The sequence below is a fragment of the Drosophila novamexicana genome, unplaced genomic scaffold (assembly GCF_003285875.2).
Source record: "Drosophila novamexicana strain 15010-1031.04,08,12 unplaced genomic scaffold, DnovRS2.1 tig00000193-arrow-pilon, whole genome shotgun sequence".
Taxonomy (NCBI): domain Eukaryota; kingdom Metazoa; phylum Arthropoda; class Insecta; order Diptera; family Drosophilidae; genus Drosophila; species Drosophila novamexicana.
Genome location: NW_020824787.1, coordinates 1095897 through 1116383, shown reverse-complemented (window position 1 = coordinate 1116383; position 20487 = coordinate 1095897). Strand labels below are relative to the sequence as shown.

At 37.2% G+C, this 20487-nt stretch overlaps 4 protein-coding genes across 4 annotated transcripts; 1 reads left to right on the top strand and 3 right to left on the bottom strand.

The window, feature by feature from the left end:
• The first annotated feature begins 1536 nt into the window (after positions 1-1536).
• Positions 1537-2173, top strand: LOC115758876 (uncharacterized PE-PGRS family protein PE_PGRS20-like). Its single transcript, XM_030699671.1, has one exon. The coding sequence runs from the start codon at positions 1575-1577 to the stop codon at positions 2112-2114; it is 540 nt and encodes a 179-aa protein (XP_030555531.1). The 5' UTR covers positions 1537-1574; the 3' UTR covers positions 2115-2173.
• A 3397-nt stretch (positions 2174-5570) lies between these two features.
• Positions 5571-6043, bottom strand: LOC115758928 (PE family protein PE10). The gene has a single exon (XM_030699726.1). The coding sequence runs from the start codon at positions 6041-6043 to the stop codon at positions 5807-5809; it is 237 nt and encodes a 78-aa protein (XP_030555586.1). The 3' UTR covers positions 5571-5806.
• A 2580-nt stretch (positions 6044-8623) lies between these two features.
• On the bottom strand, positions 8624-10985 carry LOC115759096 (mucin-5AC). Its single transcript, XM_030699929.1, has one exon. It carries the CDS (start codon positions 10693-10695, stop codon positions 8869-8871), a length of 1827 nt encoding a protein of 608 aa, XP_030555789.1. The 5' UTR covers positions 10696-10985; the 3' UTR covers positions 8624-8868.
• An 8183-nt stretch (positions 10986-19168) lies between these two features.
• Positions 19169-20196, bottom strand: LOC115759024 (ryncolin-4-like). Its single transcript, XM_030699837.1, has 3 exons — positions 20080-20196; positions 19332-20028; positions 19169-19257 (listed from the first exon to the last, which is right to left on the bottom strand). The coding sequence occupies exons 2-3, from the start codon at positions 19814-19816 to the stop codon at positions 19197-19199; spliced, it is 546 nt and encodes a 181-aa protein (XP_030555697.1). The 5' UTR covers positions 19817-20028; positions 20080-20196; the 3' UTR covers positions 19169-19196.
• Between the last annotated feature and the right edge of the window lie 291 nt (positions 20197-20487).

The window sequence follows — 20487 nt, the reverse complement described above, 5'->3', positions numbered from 1 at the left end:
TTAATTGTATCTATTTATGGTGTGCCTATCCCAGCGATTTGTATTCTACGTGAGAAATTGCAAGATCCGAAAACAATGGTTAAAGAGGGGAAGCTTTTATGTTGTGCCCAAGGAACATAGATTGATAACATATAAAGCCCAATATATTATATAACAGTATGATAATAGATTAACTAATATCAATATATAGCCTATATTCGAACCTCCTTTACACACACATACATACAACACACAAACCAATTCCCACACTATAGAGTATCCAAAGACCATTAAAAGTGAAATATTTTACACCTGTAGAACTAATTGAAGAACCTAGATTAAAAAACATTAATATTTGATCTTCAATAAACGGGCGAGTATTTACTGAGTTGATAGAAGGAAAAGGATAAGGATAAGGAAAATCTTTGAATTCCGAATTGTACCGAAATTTATCAAGAGAATTTAAACAATTCTCTAAAGATGTTCTTGAAACGAAGCATAAATACTCCTGCTGTAAATGCAGTTAAAGTATTAAAAACTAAAATCAGTTTTATATATCTTAGAGCTACACATTTATAACCACAAACCACACCAATAGGTCTGTGACCAATTTTTACAGTCGCCTCGATTCTGCACAGTGCACATTGCGTAGTCATGAACTTGTGACTGTAACATTGTAACTAGTTAACTTATTTTGCTGCTTAGCATCTTAATTAGTAAACCTATAATCAGCAGCCACTTTGTTCTTACTAATTATATACCCGGGCAAGTTTAGTTAATCCGATGACCAAAGTGGCAAAATTATCGTTACAATATTACAACGTTTTAAATGTAAATAGACTCAAAAATTTTGAACATAACTTTTTAATGTAGCAAGTTTACAATTTTAATATATTTAAGTGCAAAATTGCGGAAGAGCTTAGGGGAAATAAATAAAGTTTTATACATTTTTGAAGGCTTTTTTGGGGCTCCTGTAGTCATAAGATTACAGGAAAAACCGGTGAAACAGCTTAGCTGTAAGCAAAATTTGCCAATCATTATAACACATTAATTTGAGTACAGTATAAACATGAGTTTTGCTAAAGCAAAGTCATATCACACCTAGACAAAACATTCTTTTCTCTTTTATAAATACATTTAATATATAAACCTAAAAAGTACCTGTAGCTAAGTATACAGAAAGACGTCAATTGAAACCAAACAAAGCCAATTCAACTGCAAAAAAAAAAAAAAAAAATAGAAAAATAGCAGAAAGCAGTAAAATTTTAATATATATTAGTCCATAACTGGTTTGAGAGAAATCCAGCATAGATTCAGATCGTAAATGTGCCTCTGAAGGTTTGCACACTTTCCTTCGTCCCACAATTCAATTTGATTAGCTTGGGCTCGAAATCGGGCGTCTAATGTGATCATAATTTAGCGGCTCAACTGTTTTGTCAACTCATCTGTTTTTCGTCTATATGTGTGTATGCTAATTGATGTTGACGTCTGGCCAGACTCTGGTAGTTCACCGTTTAGTGTTATAAAAGCCGAGATCTTTGGCGCTCAACATCAAGTTTGTTAGGTGACTTCATACAGTTCGGACAAGCAGCAACATGAAGGTCTTCGTTGTACTGAGCATTATCCTGGCCGTGGCCGTGGCAGCACCACAGTTTGGCGGCGGTAATGCTAATGCCAATGCTGGAGCCAATGCCCAGTCTCAGGGTGGATTGGGTGGAGAAGGCGGCTTTGGCGGACCGGGCGGCTTCGGAGGCAAGCCTGGTCATCATGGTCATCATGGTAACCGCGGTGAAGGTGGCTTCGGTGGTCCCGGTGGTTTCGGCGGCCCCGGTGGTCCCGGAGGCCCCGGTGGTCCCGGCGGTTTCGGTGGTCAAGGCGGTTTTGGCGGACCCGGCGGTTTCGGAGGCGGTAACGCCAACGCCAATGCGGAATCCAGTGCCACTGCCAATGGCGGCGGTTTCGGTGGACCCGGCGGCTTCGGTGGTGCTAATGCCAACGCTGATTCCAGTGCCAGTGCAAATGGCGGTGGTTTCGGCGGCGCCAACGCGAAAGCATCTTCTAGCGCCAGTTCCTCAGCCAATGGCGGTGGTCTCGCCAGTGCCACATCCAGTGCATCTGCTAACGCTGGCAAATAGGAGAATCGATATCCGACAAACCATACCGAACTGAAAAGAATTGTTAAAGTGATTTAGTTTATTCTTATTTATAAATTAAATATGAAAAAAAAAAGATTCTTGGGTTAACCTTTCTTAAAGCCCATTTACAGGGTATCTTCAAGCGATTCACAAGTATACTTTGTTATTTATGAGTGCAGAACAAACATTGATTAGCAACAGGGTGTGAGTTTTTTTTATCAATGTACTTCAGCTGTATAGTCTGCGAAAATTAGCCAGAAGTAGGGCTTCACGTTTAGAGTCCGATGATTTCATTCGGTTTCCAAATTGTGTAGAAAATAATATATATGCAGGTTTACAATATTCTGTTGGGAATATCGAAAACACAGCATCAATAAAAAAAATTATTTTAGCTAGTCTACCTCTGTCAAACAGGTATATACAAATTAAAACAGCTGTTATAATTTATGTTGAGTATCTAATATTAATATCGGTTGCGTTTAGAAGCATAAAGAATAAATCGAGGGAATCAGAGAGCAGACTAATAAATAGATTCATAGTTTTCAGGCACATTGGAAATACAAATTATAATAGTAAAATATTAATTTTACTGAGCTTTTAAGAAACTTATGTCTAATTAGACATTGTTGATGCTGTTTTCAAAACAAGTCATATTAATATTATTATAATTTTCTCTAATGCCCACGGACGCAAATGCTTTTAACATATAGACGTAAATGAGATTATTAGATATACACTTGACAAAATATGCAGCTAAATGTATTTTTTTTGTTCTTAAATTATTTTGTCAACTTTTCTGACTTTTCTCTATGTAAACGTATGCTAATTGATGTTGTCGTCTGGCTTTTGCAGACTCTGATAGCTTACCGTTTAGAGCTATAAAATCCGAGATCTTTCGGACAAGCAGCAACATGAAGGTCCTCGTTGCACTGGGTATTATCCTGGCCATGGCCGTGGCAGGACCACAGCTAGGAGGCGGCGATGCCAATGCCAATGCTGGAGCCGATGCCGAGTCTCAAGGTGAAATCGGCCTAAGAGGCAAAAGTAGTGATGGTGATCAATATGCTAAAGTCTGTTTCAATGGACCCCACAGTATTGAAGGCGGTAGCGCCAACGCTAATGCAGATTCCAGTTTAACCGGCCTTTCCGGCGAAAGTTCCTATGGTATTGATGGCTTATCCCTACGGCTCCTTGCTGGAAAATAGGCGAATCGATATGCGACAAACCCTATCGATCAGCAAAGAATTTTGAATGTGGTTTTATTTATTAATATGTATATATCCAATATATAAAAACAATTTTGTTTGTGCTTACCCTTCTTAAAGCCCATTTCACAAGTATTTCACAAGTATTCTTTATTATTTATGAATGCATAACAAATGTCAGTGTACTTCTGCCAAAATTAGGCAGAAGTAGGCTTCCATGTTTAGAGCTAGATGATTTGAATGCAGCTAGGTTTCTCCAAATTTTGGAGAATAAATTATATGTATATGCAGATGTTTTGTTTTCTTCATTTATTTTTTTTTTATTTTTCTTACACACAATTCGAAATCTAAGTTTGAAATGTATGCGTTTTAGAGATATCGCCAACACATTTAGCGTCAATAAAAAAATGTTTATTAAGTCTTCGACTTTCAAACAAGTAAATACAAATTAAGAACCTTTTTAATTTTCAATATAATTATCGCTTGTGCTTAAATGAATTTTAATTAAGAATAAATCCCCGTAATCAGAAAGCTCGGTAGCAAATCGATTTATACTGTGCTCGCACATTAGGTATATAAATAATACTAATAATAAAATATTTATTTTATTGCGCTTTCATAGAAACAGATATCAAGTATAAAGTTCGCTAATACACATAAACGTAAATGACTTTATAAAATAGATGAACTACACTTGGCCAAATTTGAAGTTAAATCCATTTGGTTGTCCCAAGCTTGTAGAATACAATAACATACTTAAATATTTTATGTATGATATTTGAGTTAGTCTTAGATGTCATTAACATATAGCTATATATCACATTAGACGGCAAACAATATATGTAGAAGAAAGTTTTCGTCTGATCGATCCTTGTGTTAAGCTTAAAACCATTGGAGCTGGCAATCGAGTATGGCATATCCGACTAACATTTTGACAATAACATTCAATTTTTTTCCGACCAAAAACTATATTTTAATAAGAAATCAATTTTTAAATCGTCAACAAAAACAATTTCTTGGTATAACTTTTAGATACAAGTTTTCCCGATTTTATTCTATTCCATCCCGAATGCTGCGCATGTTTGTTATTAAAATGTGAGTTAATCGCAATATTTATTTAGATGTTGAACGGGCCTATTGTTTATTAATATTATGTTCGCTCTAATGATGCAAATTGCTTAAACAAATCTAAGCAATAAATTTACGGCGAACGGGTTCTGGAAGAGGCAGCTGCTGTGCAGAAATGCAAATTTGCTTTTGGCTACCGTACAAAATATTTTAAACAGTTGTTGATGTCAGAAATTATCAAGTGACTGGTCACACTTGAATGGTAAACCAAAAATATTTAATTAACGCTCTTGTTTGACAAGATTTGCTTGACAAATAACTTCAAATATCGGAAGAGGTAAATGTTTCCAAAAAAAAAAAATAAATAAAATAAACAATTGAGATGGATATTCTCCCAAAAGTATGCAATATGCAAGTTTGCGAATTCGATGAGACTTCCAAAATCGGAATGTGGTTATAGGCTGAGCAACATATGCCTCTAGGATATCAAAATGTGCTCAGTCATATATTTGTAGGCCAGTCCCTTAAAATATATTTGGTCCGATGACGTCAATCGAAACAAAACGGAATTTTATTTAGCTTTATCTATATGTAAATTATATGTTAATTTTGATATTTAGGAGGCGGGCGCCTCGACAAGCCCACTTATGACTTTGCGGTCTCTAGATATCAAACGTTTTCTAAACACAATTTGTTTAAGTTTGTTGTCGATTTTATTTTTCTTTTGATAGACCTGACGTATATGTATATAAAAACATTCTTGTTGTTCATTTCAGCAAGCGTATATTATTTCTTAATTATCTGTGATGTGGAAATTATCTTTTATCAACAAACTTAAGATCTCGACAGTCGTTTTATTGGCTAGTTGGACAAATGAAAGCGGTGGACAGCAAGTCCAAACAACTAGTTTCACATTGTTTATCAGTTGATTACTGAGAAGGAAGACCAATTGATGAATTTAAATTATTGCCGGGCATTTTCAAATTGAGTTTGTTAATGGAGAATACATCAAAACGAAACTATTTCGAAATTACCAATAATACCTGGAAAATTTGATTATTCCAGTATGGATAACTTTATTTAGTATAGATAACTTAATTCATCTATACTAGAGTGATCAAATTTTTGCAGTTTTCTTTTTTAACAATTAGTTTTATATTTAAAATTCAAATTTTATTTCTTTATAGTTTGTCATCAAAGTTCTCTGTATTTATCTTGGAATAAAAGTTGAAACTCACATTGGTTTTAATCTTGAATTTTACCATCATATGTTATTGTGTTCAATTTCTTCCCTCAACAACGAAGTGCCCAACCATAACATAACCCGTGAGTATGAATAGTATATTTATTTTATTCAATATTTTCAAGATGGTACTGTTTATGAGGCGTGGTTCGTTTCAGGTGTTGCTGCTGTGTTATTTATCCTGAGTGGCGGTGATTGACACCGCTGTTGTTGGCACTGGCACTCGCATTGGCATTGGCCGATGCGCTTCCATTACCCTGGGTAGAAGCATCAGCATTGGCATTGGCAACGGCGCTCGATTGGCCACCACCGCCACTGCCTCCACGGCCGCCATAGCCGCCATTGCGATGTGGAGCTGCCTGAACGGCCGCCAGAGCAACCAGCAGAATTGCAAACAGCACTAAGAACTTCATCGTTAATCCAATCAATGATTACTGAAAGATAATTTCTTGCCTTTTATAGCAGAGCACAAGTGGAGAAATCAAATGACTGGTTTCTTGACATATTTATGGGGTAATAATACAAAAAATACAAAACAAAACAAAAAGAGAATTAAATTATTATAGTACATATACCGCTCATGACGTTTAGCACTACGACTATAATTATGAACAGGTCTTCGAGCTGCTAAAACTCTTACTTGAAAAAGCTCAAGCTTTGGGATTGCCATACGCAAAAGTTAGGATTATTCAAGCAGACTTTTGGGTGCAATTAAAATTGTTGAAAGTTTGCAAAAGCTTAGAAAAAGCACTTCAAATATTGTGATCGACTTTTAAAACTTGACGATAATTTAACGATTTAATTATATCAAAATTATATTAAAACAAGTAAGAGGTTCTAGTTGAAAGTTCCAGACTAGGGTTGCCTGAACCCTCTTCTACCAACACAAAATGCAGCTCAAGCGGCTCAATTGCTTAGCAGTAATAAAAATAAATTTAAAAATATTTTAAAAAAATCCTTGAAAAAAACCAAAACACACTGAAAACAATACAATCGCAATTGCAATGCTGTTGATAGAATTCAGTAAAGACGCGTGCGTATGGAGGTGGGGATAGCAATAAAATGAAAGATACTTGATATATATATATATATATATTCTACTCGCTACATGTCAAGTTTGGTGACTCTAGCTCTCGACTCTATGCTGAACGAATTTATATTCTTTATGGCGTCGGAGATGCTTCCTTTTGCCTGTTACATAAATGTGCACAAATACATTTCACCACTTTTAACCATTTTTAATGGGTTCAGCGTATAATGGGAGGAGGAGAGAAAAAATATTAGTACAAAGAGAGAGGGAAAGTAAAATATGCTAGATGAAACAAGATGATAGAGAGCTAGAGATAGAGAGAGATTAAGAAAGAGAGAGAGCGAGATTGAGAGAGATTGAGAGAGAGAGAAAGACAACAACAGAGACTATTAATATAAATATCTAGACAGTAAACTTCAGTACATTCTAACATGATTAATCACCAAGCAATGTGTATCAGTTAATAAATTGTTTAGTTAGTCAGCGGGTAGAAAAAAAACCCGCTTTGATTCAACCTTCAATCACTTCTTCTTCTTCTTCTGCAATATAGCCCGCACTCAACATGCATTTTAGCGCCTGTCTCAAGTTCGAATGGAAATGAACGCGTCGTGTTTATTTTATTGCCCACTCTTTCGAATGGGAACGTGATAATCATTGCTAAACCCAAAACCCTATGTCACCTAATCAGATACATACGCATTGCATATGCTTATAAACCTATATAGCTATCGGCGAACATCGATGAATGAATAAACCGCACAGTGTGGTTGCCAAACCAGATCAGTAGCTTCGATTTCATGGACCAGTCACCATCCACGTGTCTGCGACCGAGTCTCAATTGGAATCTGCGTCTGCGTCTGCGTCTGCTCATGCCGGAACATTAAAGCCCAAAAATGTATGACGATTACTTTGGCTAATGCTGGTTTTCAACACAGGTGGGCAGCGCACAATTTTGCTGGTGGGTCGGCTAAGAGCAGTTTCCAAAGTTTTCCAGCTGTTGCATTTGTTGAGTGCGCTACTTTTAGATACCCTGCACGCACTAGAATTTCAAATTAGAGAAACATTATATTTTGATAGAAATGTTTCGATCTAAATAAAACATTTATCACATATATTAATACAAAATGAAATAATATTTAGTTCAACTGTGTTTATATCTGTCTCCCTCTGTCTATATATCTATATTTATTTATAAGCACTTATAAAGTATATATAGTTATGCTCAAATAAATGTTTTTTCTCGAAAAGCGTATTTTTTGGACCAAAACGTTTCCAAAAATGTAATGAGTATGGGCTCATATGGTTTAACTTATCATATAAGTAGTTCTTGAGTATTACTCAAAAAGTACGCATTCTCCATAGTGCCATTTGCAAATCTCTAATGCATATTTCATGATTCTAACAGCAACAGGAACTTTCTTTTAAACTTTGTAGAGGAGCACTTTCAAGCATCATAAATTTAGCTGATCATCTTGAAATGAATTATAATTGAACGCATACTTGATTCATGTCAACTATATTAGTTCATGGGCTCCTTTTAAAAAAATTCTATTAAATTATATAGAATTATAGATAAACGTTAGCTATTTCTCAAGTCGAAGAGCTAAGCATGTTAGTTGGCGGCGATTGGCTTCACAGCTGTAGAGCTAGTTCGAATAATACTCTTAAGTGGTTCAGACTGGTTGCCACTCCTCTAAGAACGTATATTTACATTTTCTGTTGACTTCTCTCAGCTGTTGGGCCATGCAGCGTATTTGAGCAGCCACTTTGGCCGATTCTCTCGGCAATATTATGCCATTTATATTTATTTACAAACACCAATGCAAATGCAACACCGAACCCATTTGTGGATAAACCACAAATGCTATACGAATTCATATATATACATATAAACATTTTTTGTATTATTTACGCAAACTGTAAAACAAACACAAAACGAAATGGATTATTGTAATTCATGTTTTATTTATAATTTATAAAATCGTTTCTTTAGCCACACATTAATTTGCACAACATATTTTTTGTATTGTTTTCATCCTCTTTCTTTTCGTTTATCACAATATAATTTATGATTTAGCTCGTTTAGAATTTGGAAAATCCACCGCGATACTTTTGTTGTGCTCGAAAATGTATTTAAATATTTTTGTGATTTAGTATGGCAGTTGACCTTCACAAGGTAATTTTTGGTAATTTGCGTGTGGTCCGCCTTTAGGAGCGGTTCGTGCGCACCACCGATGAGTAACCATAAAGCACCTCGACGCCATCCGAGTTGAAGATGCGTTCGATGCGTGGCGCACGTGTTGCCTGAGCTTTCGGCTCGGTGGTTGTAATCGGAATTTCTTCTGTGGTGGTGCTGCTGGTGGTGAGGGTGCTCAGGGTGGTGCCGTTGGTGGTTGGGGTGCTGGTGGTCGGGATACTGGTGGTGCTGCTGGTTGAGGTGCTGCTTATGGTCGTGCTGGTGGTGCTGAGTGTTGAGGTGCTGTTTATGGTCGTGCTGGTGGTGCTCGGGATGCTGGTGGTCGGGATACTGGTGGTGCTGCTTGTTGAGGTGCTGCTTATGGTCGTGCTGGTGGTGGTCGGGGTGCTGGTGGTCGGGATACTGGTGGTGCTGCTAGTTGTGCTGCTAGTGGTGCTGCTTGTGGTCGTGCTGCTGGTGATCGGGATAGTGGTAGTCGGGATGCTGGTGGCACTGCTAGTTGTGCTGCTTGTGGTGGTGCTGCTGGGGCTGCTGGTGGATGAACTGGTGGGGGTGCTGGGGCTACTGGTGGTTGTGCTTGTGGTGGTGCTGGTTGTGGAGGGGCTGCTGGTGCTGCTGCTGGTTGGTAAATCTGTTGTGGTTTCCGGTGCTTCCGTCGTTGTGCTTCTGATAATGACTGTCAGCATGGACTGCTCTTTGGGCGGTGCAATTGTAGTGTCAGGCACTGATTCAGTAGTGGCGATGGTGTTGCTCTCCGTCGCTACAGTGGCTGTAGTGACCTCTATCTGTGGCTCTGCGGTGGCGCTTAGTTCTAATTCTGGCTGCATTTGAACATGTTGAGTAACAATATCCGAATTCATACCACTGAGTAGATTCTCGTTTCTATGGTATTTAACCTCCTTAGTGACTGTCTCCAGCTGTGGATCATCGTCTGGTGCTTGCTGGGTCGTTGTCATAAAAATCAGCGTATCTGCCTCTGTGGTGGATCCCATTAGCTCTGCTGGGTTTTCCATCCATGTAGTTTGCTCCAGACGCATCGAGTCAGTACCCGCTGACATGGCCTCAAATGGAAGGGGTCCACTGGTATTGAGATCCACTTGCATTAGCGGTAGACTGGTGATCTCCTCGACATCGTCTGTTGCGGGTTCCTCGGCTAGCATGGCAGTCTTTTCTGTAGTTAATAAGAGGGCTAGATCTGGCGATAAGGCCCTTTCTATGTAGGCCTGCTGCCTCACTTCTTCCATAAGCAAATCATCTGTGTTCTGTGCAGTGTTCATCTTTTGGACTATGGCACTGTGGCTTAATTCGCTGCGGCCAACAAGCTGCTCAGTGTTTGCTGTCGCTATTGTGTCTTCTGTTGCATTTTCTGTTGTTGTTTTGATTCCTGTTGGGCTTACCTTTGTCTTTTGTGTTGTTATTGCCGATTTAGTTAATGTCTTGTTATTGGATATTAATTTCTCCGCCAAATTGGGCTCTTCGGCTGTTGTCGTTGCATTAGTCGTAGAGTTTTGCTCCCGCTCGGCCCGCTCCCGTGCCAGCTGCTGCAGCACAGAATCCGGCAATGGCTCCTCCGTAGTGGTATGCCCGTAGTCCGAAAGTTGTGTGAACGCCTGCATGCCGTCCTCAGTTGTCAGTATGACATCCGAGTCTACGGCAATGGTAACCGTGTTAGCTTCGAAGGCGCCCGCATATGTTGTCTCTTCTTCTGAAATCACATCCGGGGCAAGAGTTGTCCTGGCCGATCGGGCGAATGATTGCGTCGCCGACATCGCCAGCAGCATCAGCAGCAGCAGCAGCTGCGGCGTCGCTGCCACTGCGTTCATTGGCATGCGCGGCATTTTGGCTTGGAATGCGAGGGCAGTGTTGACAATGAATTTCTGGTCTTGCCAGCAACAACAACAACAAAGGCAGCAAGAAAAACGCGAGAAATAAAAATAAAAGACCGCCAAACAAGTCGCACGTTCACTTTGCCCCCGTTGGCCTTTTGCTCGTCTAGAGAAACTTGCTCCTGTTCCCAGCTTCGGTTCGCTCTCAACTGGTTGAATCTGATTAACTGGTTAACTGATTGTCGGCGGTCGGTTCCGCTCTGTGCCGCGATGTTGTGACTAGTTATGTTTACGGCGAGGAACTAAACCGTTTGCAGCTTCAGCTCGCGCTTATAAATCGCCAAAACAGCGCACACTTTAAAGCAGCTAGTGTACCGAGCACGGCCACCAGCTTCGGGTCGGGCCCGGCTCTGTTTTCTGGCAACTCAGCTGTGTCTGCACTGCCAACTGTTTTCTTTGCACTGGGCCTGCAAATGAACTTGAAGAATTTACAATCTTATTTTTGTTTATAGTTATTATACGTTGTTGTAGCTTGGTCATTTTTTGCACACTTGCCCCAGTTTTTGGACGGATAAAATCATCTTTTAATTACGCTTCCTGGTCAGTCAATTTCACTTTCAACGTACTCACTCACCTACCATTGATCACAAGCCGCTTGAAAACCGGCTTTTAATGCCAATATTTCTCTCATTACTCATTATTGGTCCATTATTTAATGTTTTGTTTTCTTTCAAGTCAATCTTATTGATTGTCGTTCGATTTGTTTGCGGCATTTTGAGCACCTTTTTATCAGATTTCGCCAATCTTGACAGCACTTAACAAAGTACCTAAGAGTGACTGGCTTGCATTTATTTTAATATGTATTTCTAGAAAAATGTATATATATATATATATTTTTTTTTAATAATTTAAGATTTTTTGATTACACTAAAATACTTTCGAATTTTTAAAAATTGTATATATATTTGTGTGCTATTGATATCTAGTACTAATTAGTTCATGCAATCTTTCGTTATTTTATTTTATATCTATATTAAGTTTTTGTTCTTCCATTTCTTTTTATTTTGCACATCTCCAAGCTTACAAATTTGATTTCTAGGCTCTCAAAATAATAATACAAAGCTAAGGAATAAATTCGTTTATGAAAAATAAAATTGAAATCCCTTTCAAAAGTTATGGAAAGATTTTTTGTGTATATGCACCCATGCCTGTCGTGAATCTAGAAAAAGGGTATCTCCAAGACGTGCACTGTCGACTTATTTCCTGGCTTGAAAATAATTAGGCTTCTTCCTAAACATAAACTTAAAAATACCTTACATTGCAATCGAAGGTTTCATATAGCTGTGAAATTATAGAAAATATTTTTTCTGGGAAATAGTTTCACATGTATAATTTTACGATTTTTTGTAAATCGGAATGCGTTCTGCTAAGAAATGTGACAAAGCTGAAATTGGAGTTGATACATAAAGGTAATAATGAAAAAGTTAATAAAGTTTATATGAATTAAGCAAAAAGCGGATAGGCCTGATGTCATTTGTATTTTAGTTAGAGACTCTTAATAGTTTTATTAGATTATTTTTAGCTTAGCAATCAGAACTCCCGGAACTTTATGTTTTCGCATTAACATTTTTCCTTGAGTACTTTATTTAAATTAATAATTCATTTCTTTTGCTTTTTCCTTGTTTTCTGAGTCACAATTGCTCTATTTAATTGTTTTTGCCGCATGCACATACTTTTCAATTTAGCAATAGAATTTAACAATTGTTTCCTCTTGGTATACATTTGAAATATGCTGCTTTTTTCTAATATCTGTTTATTTATATTCGATTTCATTTCGTCAAACGACGCCTATTGAAACTTGCATTTCCATTTTCAATACGGATTCCATTTCCATTTCCATTAAAAGTAATTTGTAGCAATTGCCAATGAAGCGACGATAATCGTTAAGCAATAATGCCCAAGGCGTCTAAGTTCAAAGCATGTGATTTGCGCCTAGACTGGGTCTTGTGGCTGGGGCTCGCATATTGAAAATTACATTTTGGACTGAAACAAATTTGCATACGAAGTGATGTAGCTCAATATTGGCCTACTGAATTTCCAAGCCATATAGCTGAAGCCAAAAGTGAGTAAATGCCTTAGTCCCTCGAAATCGCTTACTTCTTCCAAATGCCAATTGACGATGCGCAAGTGGCGCCTAAGGGCACTTGGTCGCAAAATTTGTATTTAAATTACATTTCGCTTGGGTAAATTGAAAATGTTTTCACTGATTCGACTGCTACTTAAATGCTCTTCCACTTTTCACTTAGCTCACAGCTCTGTTCTAATGAGTTTGTGCGTGGCGCACACTGCGTATGATTAATATTTTGTTTTTTGCTTGATGTCGTCCATCGAGAGTCCTTGCTATCAACAATTCATCATTGGCCCAAACAATGGCTGACAACTTTTGCATAAATAGCTCAAATAACGCGCAAAATTTACAAAATTCGAAAGGTATCCTTCCGGCGTCCTGTGCGCAGCCTGGCTCCTGCTTGGCGTAGCTCCTTCAGTTTTGACAAACTAATTTACTTGGCAAAGTCCTTTTGGACATTTTATAAGTCATATTTATGTTGGCTGCCAGCCAAGTGGCAAGTGTCCTGCCAGTTTTTGGCTGCTCAATTTAAGTGAGTGCTCGTTCCACTCCACCACTAGTCCACCGCCCCGCCCAAAAACAACAGACCCCCTTTGACAGCGCATTTTAATGATGCTTTTGAAGTTTTTGGCGTCGACTGAAAGGTGTTGACTGTATTTACACTGGCTGCCACCTGAGTGATGACAAATTTTGTTAGCCATTGTTGGAGCGCTTACAGGACACTTCATTAGAGGCGATTACGCGCCCAATTCTCTTGCAACTTTGCTCGTTAGTTCTTATCGCGCGACTCGTAAAAATCAACGAGTGCTGCCCGAAAGTTCAAATGCTCTTTCTCTATAAATTACATTCCATAAAGTACATTGGCCACGCCCACACACACGCCCACTGGTCAAAAACGTTTCCTGGTTTGTTTTATTTTTGGTTTGCTGAAAATTTTCCGCTGAGCTCAACAGAAACTCCAAAAAAAATGTCTCTCAATAGTTCGTTTGTATTATTATTATTATTATTATTATTGTAATGGCAACATACTTTTGTTGTGGTCGCTCTTTTGAGTATTATTATCTATGGCAATGGTCAACAATATTCTGTCGAGTTGACACAAAAAATGTTGTGTACTTTGCTGTTCAATAATATTTATGTTGTTGTTCAAGTTTTAATGGCAACTGCTGTGGTCAGTTTTTTGGTCAGATATCAGCTAATTACTGCACTCAGAAAAAAATATATATTGTCTTGATGTCAAAAGTAAAAAGATGCTTACAAACAGTGTAAAATTGTAAAATTGTATAAACTATGGAAAAGTTCCACTAAATAAGTATCTTTGGAAAAGCTTTGATATTTTTACAATCGACACCTATAATATGATAAATAGCATTCATATAATATGTCCATATGGTGTATACCATTGGGCGAGTTTTCCTTGAATTCATGAGAACCGCATAGGTAGGCGATTATTACATGAATTCATGAGAATCGCATAGTGGGGCGATATTTAACACACAGTTATCAAAAAAAGAAAAAGTGTAAGTGGTCATACATGTAGACTTACATATTGACATCTTTATACACATACACGCATATGTATGCGATATGTTGTTTTAAATGTAAAGTTAAAGAAAAACCATGCCTTAGTATTCCCTTATATCATAATTAAGGTTTAATCTTAATCTTAATCTTTCTACAACATTTTACTGAATTTGTCAAATATTTTTGTTGTTTGCGGCGAATAAAGTTGCTCAAGCTTACAGATATTACCTTCAATGGCGCTTACTCAATAGTCTTTTTTTTGTGTAGACTAATGACAATTTTCTACAAGATAATTTATGTATAAGTATTTTCGTTCTTCAAACACGTTTACTTAAAGTCAGTCTGGCTTGTGCTTTTCGTATTTGCTATTATAAACGTTGCCTAATCTCAGAATGCTGATAACATATTTTGGCTTAGATTTTGCAATTTAACTTTTACGGCTTATCTGCAGCTTTTTTTGAATAAAGTGCATAATTAATTCAACTTTATAAGCTTGGGATTAAAAACACACGCGTGGGTAAGGTAAAATAAATGTTTGAACAGTTCCACGACAACGATGCGTTCCGTATTCGCTTTTAAACAAAACAATGTGTTGCTGTCAAAGCTTTGGTGTGCGTGTGTATTGTACGTGAGTTGAATGTAATATAACCAATTGCGAAGTCAGTGAATATTCTATTAATTTATTTGTATTTATAATTAATTTTTAAAGGTGTAATTAAAAGAAAATTTAAATTTTATATAAAAAAAAAAATAAATATATTTTTATTAAATATACATTTTTTTTTTTAGAAATTTCAGACATAACGGAAACAAAATAATAAATATAGTAAGTAATAAAATAAAGCGCTTATTGGAATTTTTAATAAAAATAATATTTGGAATATTTATTGTTGTTTTTTATTAGAGGGATATAATCAGTCTAGCTGACTTTCAAAATGTAGGCGTAGATTATGCAAAATTAGAGTTTTCTTAAGAAACTGAGAAACTTTTTTACTTTGAACTGGATTCATAGAAATAAACTACCAGCCCAAAGATTGAAATACTACTGGAAGGTTTTTTGAATAATTACCATTTTACCATTTTAATCGCAAGTGTTGTGGAAAAAATGAGGAGTGAAGGGAGCCAATATATCTTATAAAAGGTCCAAATATTGGCGCACTTTACTACTCGATTTATCCTTATATTTATCCTTGGTACCCAGAATTAATTTCTTCCATGAAAAACCTTAAAAAATGCGATGCCCAGCATCAGTTGGACTTATTGGCGAACAATTGGCCGCCGCTGAAAACATTGTCCTCTTTTATATTGGCATTGATAGGCACTTGTGATACTCGTGCAACAAATTTGCCAAACAACTTCAAACTCGCAACAGTTTCTAAAAATGCAATTCAATTGCCACTTGTAAAAGTTTCCATGTTAAAGAGTAAAAATGGAACATAAAAGAGCATTATAATTGTATGAAAAATACGTTTTTTTTAACGAGCTCGGGTATTGTTAAAAGTGCATTGTTTGTGCTGGTAATTGAATTACCAGGCAATAAGGCATAAAGAAAAGAGTTGACTGGTTGACAGGGATGCCCAGGCCAGAATTTATGCGCACAATATATTAATACCTGATTAAAATGCCGCAGTTAATGTGAATCCCTTGTAATACAAATGGAACCGCTGCCGTTCGGGGAATTAACCATAAATGAGCTTAAATTGATGGGCTTTGTAATAAACCCTTAAAGTTGATCAGCGCAAAGTAAGGAAAAATAATTCTATGAATTGTGAGTAAATTCTGATACACAGCTCTGTTGCCATATGTGCAACATTCATATATTCTTGTAAATGCACTGGGGCAGCTGTAGCTATGACACCAATGAAAGTCTAGAAGCAGGGGCTGGCGCAGTAGCGGGAGCAGCACAATATCATTATATGTCAAACTAAGTCAACAAGAGCTGAAAGCCAACCCAAGGACTCGCAATATGCCACGGCAAGGACCACTAATTGACTTTAATTATTTTGTTGTACTTAATGCCATGTTTACACAGAGAAAGAGACAGAGACAGAGTTAGTAAGAGGAAGATAGAGAAGCAGAGAGCAACATAGAGTGAGCTAGAAAGAGCAGCAAATCGAAGTTGTCTGTGCCACTTGTGCAAAGCTCACAAACAGCACACAAAATGTGGGCAAAAATCTGCTAAACAAAGGGCATAGAGAGAGCGAGAGCGAGAGAGAGAAAAGGGGAGAGGCTATGTGTGCGTGACAGAGAAAACACAAAAACATGTTGACTGCAAAAGTTAGTTAAAGGCAATGTGTAAACATGTGGGCTGCAGCTTTGCCAGCTAAAACACTAATTAAACTTGTATTTGTGTCAGCTGTGCATTCTGCCATTGCGGCTGCACGTTTGTTATCCTTGTATCCTTGCATTAGCGGAAAAAAACAAAAAAAAACTGAGCTGCTCAAAAGGCAAAACATAACAAATATAATGCAAGTCGGCCTTAAAGTTTTCAACTCTTAAAATATAACAAATTTTAATTCTACATGACATTTCACTAACTTTAAATTCGAGGTATAGTATTAAAAGGCAGAAGACTTAAGACTCGCCTTACTGATAAGTGGGCGACTACGCCACATTTTGGGGGCTAGACGAGGCTATCGTTTACAGGTTTTGCTCAAACACTAGAGTTGCGACTTTTAAGGATGTGACAAGGCTAAAGATCTTTACGCGGCGTTAGATAATAATTGATTCTGATGATAGACGAAATATATTGGAGACCCTCTTCCTTAGAATATTGGCTTTTTATTGTAAAATACGCATCTGGCCATCTATCTGATCATATATCTGATGGCATGAACGTAGTTTTTATATAGTTATTAAAGCCAGAAACTTTAAGATAAAGGGCTATGATTTTGTAAACGCTTCACTTTTTAACCATGTAAATCCCGACTCTATCTCTACGGTAGTTTTCGAGCAAGAGTAATTAAATTTATAAAGATTGAGAAAGGACCCTGTGCCTAAAAAAGAATCCTTTTTATTATTTCTTATTTAACACGTAGTTTTGCGATTTATGGGAGAGCCTGCTTTAGTGGAAACTAAATGCATTTGCTATACAAATTAATATTATTTTTTTTTTATAATTTAAAATTATGCTACATCATTTATTGTAAGAATATTTTTGCACTTAATACATTTTTCAGCAGTGTTTGTTGAAAAATATAACATTTGCAATATCTTCTGACGGTTCAACTTTTTCAATTTTGGTGAGAAGCGGAAGCAATTTGTGGCGAGCAGACGCCGGATGCTGTTGTTGTTACCTGACACACAAACAGATCCCGTACCGAGCCGTAGAGTCAATATTTTTTATTTCGCTGCGACGGACTGAGTGCAGAGTTGCCAGCCCGCAGATGAAATGAACAGACTTTCGACTCTTTTTCTTTCCGCCGGTAAGCAAGGCGGCTGTTTGCGTGTTTATTTAACAACAGTGCGCGAGGTAAGTTTGCTTACTGGTTGAACGACTTCAATATTGAAAACAGTAGGTCCTGCTGCTGAGTTCCTTTGGCGACTCGCAAATGGCGCCCAGAGGACGACGACAAATGATGCCAATTCATTTGCCATGCAGCTTAAGCTTGTCGCTAAAATGCGCAACTGTGGCAGACAGGACACCAAAGTGCAGGAAGGGGTGAGGATGGGGTCCTGCAACGACTGCCTGTGGCGCCTGCCGCTGCGACGGATAAACTTTTCGCGCTGCCTGTCGAAATGAGTTGCGTTTTAAGTTGCAATTAAGCGTCAAGCTGTTTGCCCCAATGCAATATTGCCATGCGCTGGCTGAGCCAATGAGTATCCTGCGGTTTTCATCTAACAGCGGCAGCGCTCACAAGCGTCGCCACAGCCTCACACGGTGTTGCGTGCGTTTTAAAACGCGCGACAGTCGCGCATAATGTTTTGTTGCCTACTTTAAGGCTGCAATTGCGGTCGCCAGCTGCATACTTTTGAGTAAATTGTTATTATTATTAGTGACTGCGCAAACTGTTGCTCTTAATTATTTAATAATCTGCTACTCTTTTTGTTTTTATTTGCCGTAACGTAAGGAAAATACAGTAAAATGAAGCATTTCAAAAAGCATACTAAATAAGCTTTGTTCCACTAGTTTGAAAATATTTAGGTACATGCTCTTCTTGCCTTTATAATCTTACATCTCACAGCTTGGTTAAACAAAGGTATGTAAAATGTATACTCATATTCTTTATAAGCAGTGGGAGTATTTTCTCATAAACTACTGGCGTTGGTAATTTTACATTTGAAATTAAGTTATTTCTTTGGCAGTAATGAATTTATTTAAAATTATTACATTACATATTTTGGATTTTTTTTAAAGAAATTTCCGCTGTGTAGCTTAGTATGTTTTAAATAAAAATTGGTTCGACTTTGCAGATTATTTATGGGAATATTAAAGCACATAATTGCTGCGAAAGAACCAAATATTGGTCTATTATTCGCTTACATGTTATCAAACGTACCTTAACCAACGACTCAACATTTATAGTGAGAGTTAACAGCTTAGACACAGACAGACGGTCTGTCATGAGGCATAAGTAATGCACTGGAACCGTATATACTCTTACTTACTGATCTACAGTACATATTTTTATAAGAATAGCAAATAGATCTGTTTGCATACATATTAGTTTCAATAAAAATACATCCGTGGCAAAGGAATGCACTCTAAAGTCAAACTTTCCACCTATTGTACTTATTATATCTTTAATATTATATGTATGTACCTATATTTTTATAAACAGTTCAAAAAAAGATTGTTCAATTTATTAGATTCTTGTTTTCATGTTAAAAAGTTCAATTTTGCTTTAATTTTAACTTTCGGCTAATCGACAGTTGGCTTGATCATCATAAGAGCACCCGAGAAGAGAAAATCAATTTCAGTGCTGTAAGTAAAAAATCAAATTTTCAACAGTTTGACCGCATTTTAAGACATTTACTTAAAGTGTTACATATTTACCTTGCAGAGCAACTGTTAAGCCACCAACCGAGCTTGATTCTTCTTGTGCAATATGTCTTAATTACACTGTTCTGGTTGTCGGGAGTTATGAATTTTCGATTAAGGTATTCGATCATTATATCAAATTTATTTCCGGAATATTTGCCCAATGATTTTATTTGAAAATCGTCATCAATACCGCTAATAAGGAAATGACTATATCGTGCAAAGGTAGAATTCTCGAAAGTGCTAACATATAGCTCGTGATTCCGTGAGTTAGTTAATAAATGAAGTCTATCTAGGCCGATAAAAAATTCGCCGTGCAGATCGCCGAACCCCTTTCGATAGTCATTCCAGTCGTGATCGAAGCCTGAAGATAACTTTTTAGAACGAAAAATAACCATCCAACCGGAATCAAACGTGGTTGAATCACAATAGACGTAGAAGGAAGAGCTCATGACTTTTATGCTGTGAACACCTGTCGATTTACCGATGCAGCTATCCATATTTTTAGATAGGTTTTTCTCTGATTCTATGATATTGACTGCATTTGATATTGTCTTTTTTTCATTTACGGTTTTCTCGAGTTCTTCGATTTTAATTGTATTCGATTCAGTCTGCGCTTTTAAACTTGATATTTCCGCATCTCTCTTTTGAACCTTGGTGTTTAATTCGACAGTTTCGTTCCGACAGAAACTTAAGTCTTTTCCCAGCGTATCTAATTAAATGCTGTTAGTATTTTTCGTTAAATTTATATCCTGGAGCTTACCCAGTATGACCTTCCTTGACGCGAACAAATCCTCTCTGGTAAGGTAATTTTTTTTAAATTCATTGCATATTTCGAGTTGTTTTTCCAATGTTTTAATGGTCGCTTCAAGGGTTTGGATTTTATTCTTAAGTTCATCAAACTGTGTTTCTTTCGAATGAATAGAGGCAGAGTATTTCAAAAGCGGCTTCACTATGCTGTAGCAGTAGCTACTGCATTGCTCGTTCATCATCTTTGAGTTAGCGCAATGCTGAAATTAGATAGATCAGCCTAGGGTCATTCTGGATGGACAGCTTGCAGCTTGCTAACATATTAAAATTACTTACGGAATTCTCCATAATCTCACTTTTTACCGCTGCCGCTAGTATTAATGTAATAAGAAATAGCTCTAGGTATATATTCATTTTGTAT

Excerpts from the sequence above, each read along its gene's own strand:
- LOC115758876 (XM_030699671.1), top strand. The coding sequence starts at position 1,575 with ATGAAGGTCTTCGTTGTACTGAGCATTATCCTGGCCGTGGCCGTGGCA.
- LOC115759096 (XM_030699929.1), bottom strand. The coding sequence starts at position 10,695 with ATGCCGCGCATGCCAATGAACGCAGTGGCAGCGACGCCGCAGCTGCTG.
- LOC115759024 (XM_030699837.1), bottom strand. The coding sequence starts at position 19,816 with ATGGATAGCTGCATCGGTAAATCGACAGGTGTTCACAGCATAAAAGTC. Across the intron at positions 19,258-19,331 it reads CTTAACAGTTGCTCTGCAAG|CACTGAAATTGATTTTCTCT; the intron begins GTAAATATGTAA and ends TTTTACTTACAG.
- LOC115758928 (XM_030699726.1), bottom strand. The coding sequence starts at position 6,043 with ATGAAGTTCTTAGTGCTGTTTGCAATTCTGCTGGTTGCTCTGGCGGCC.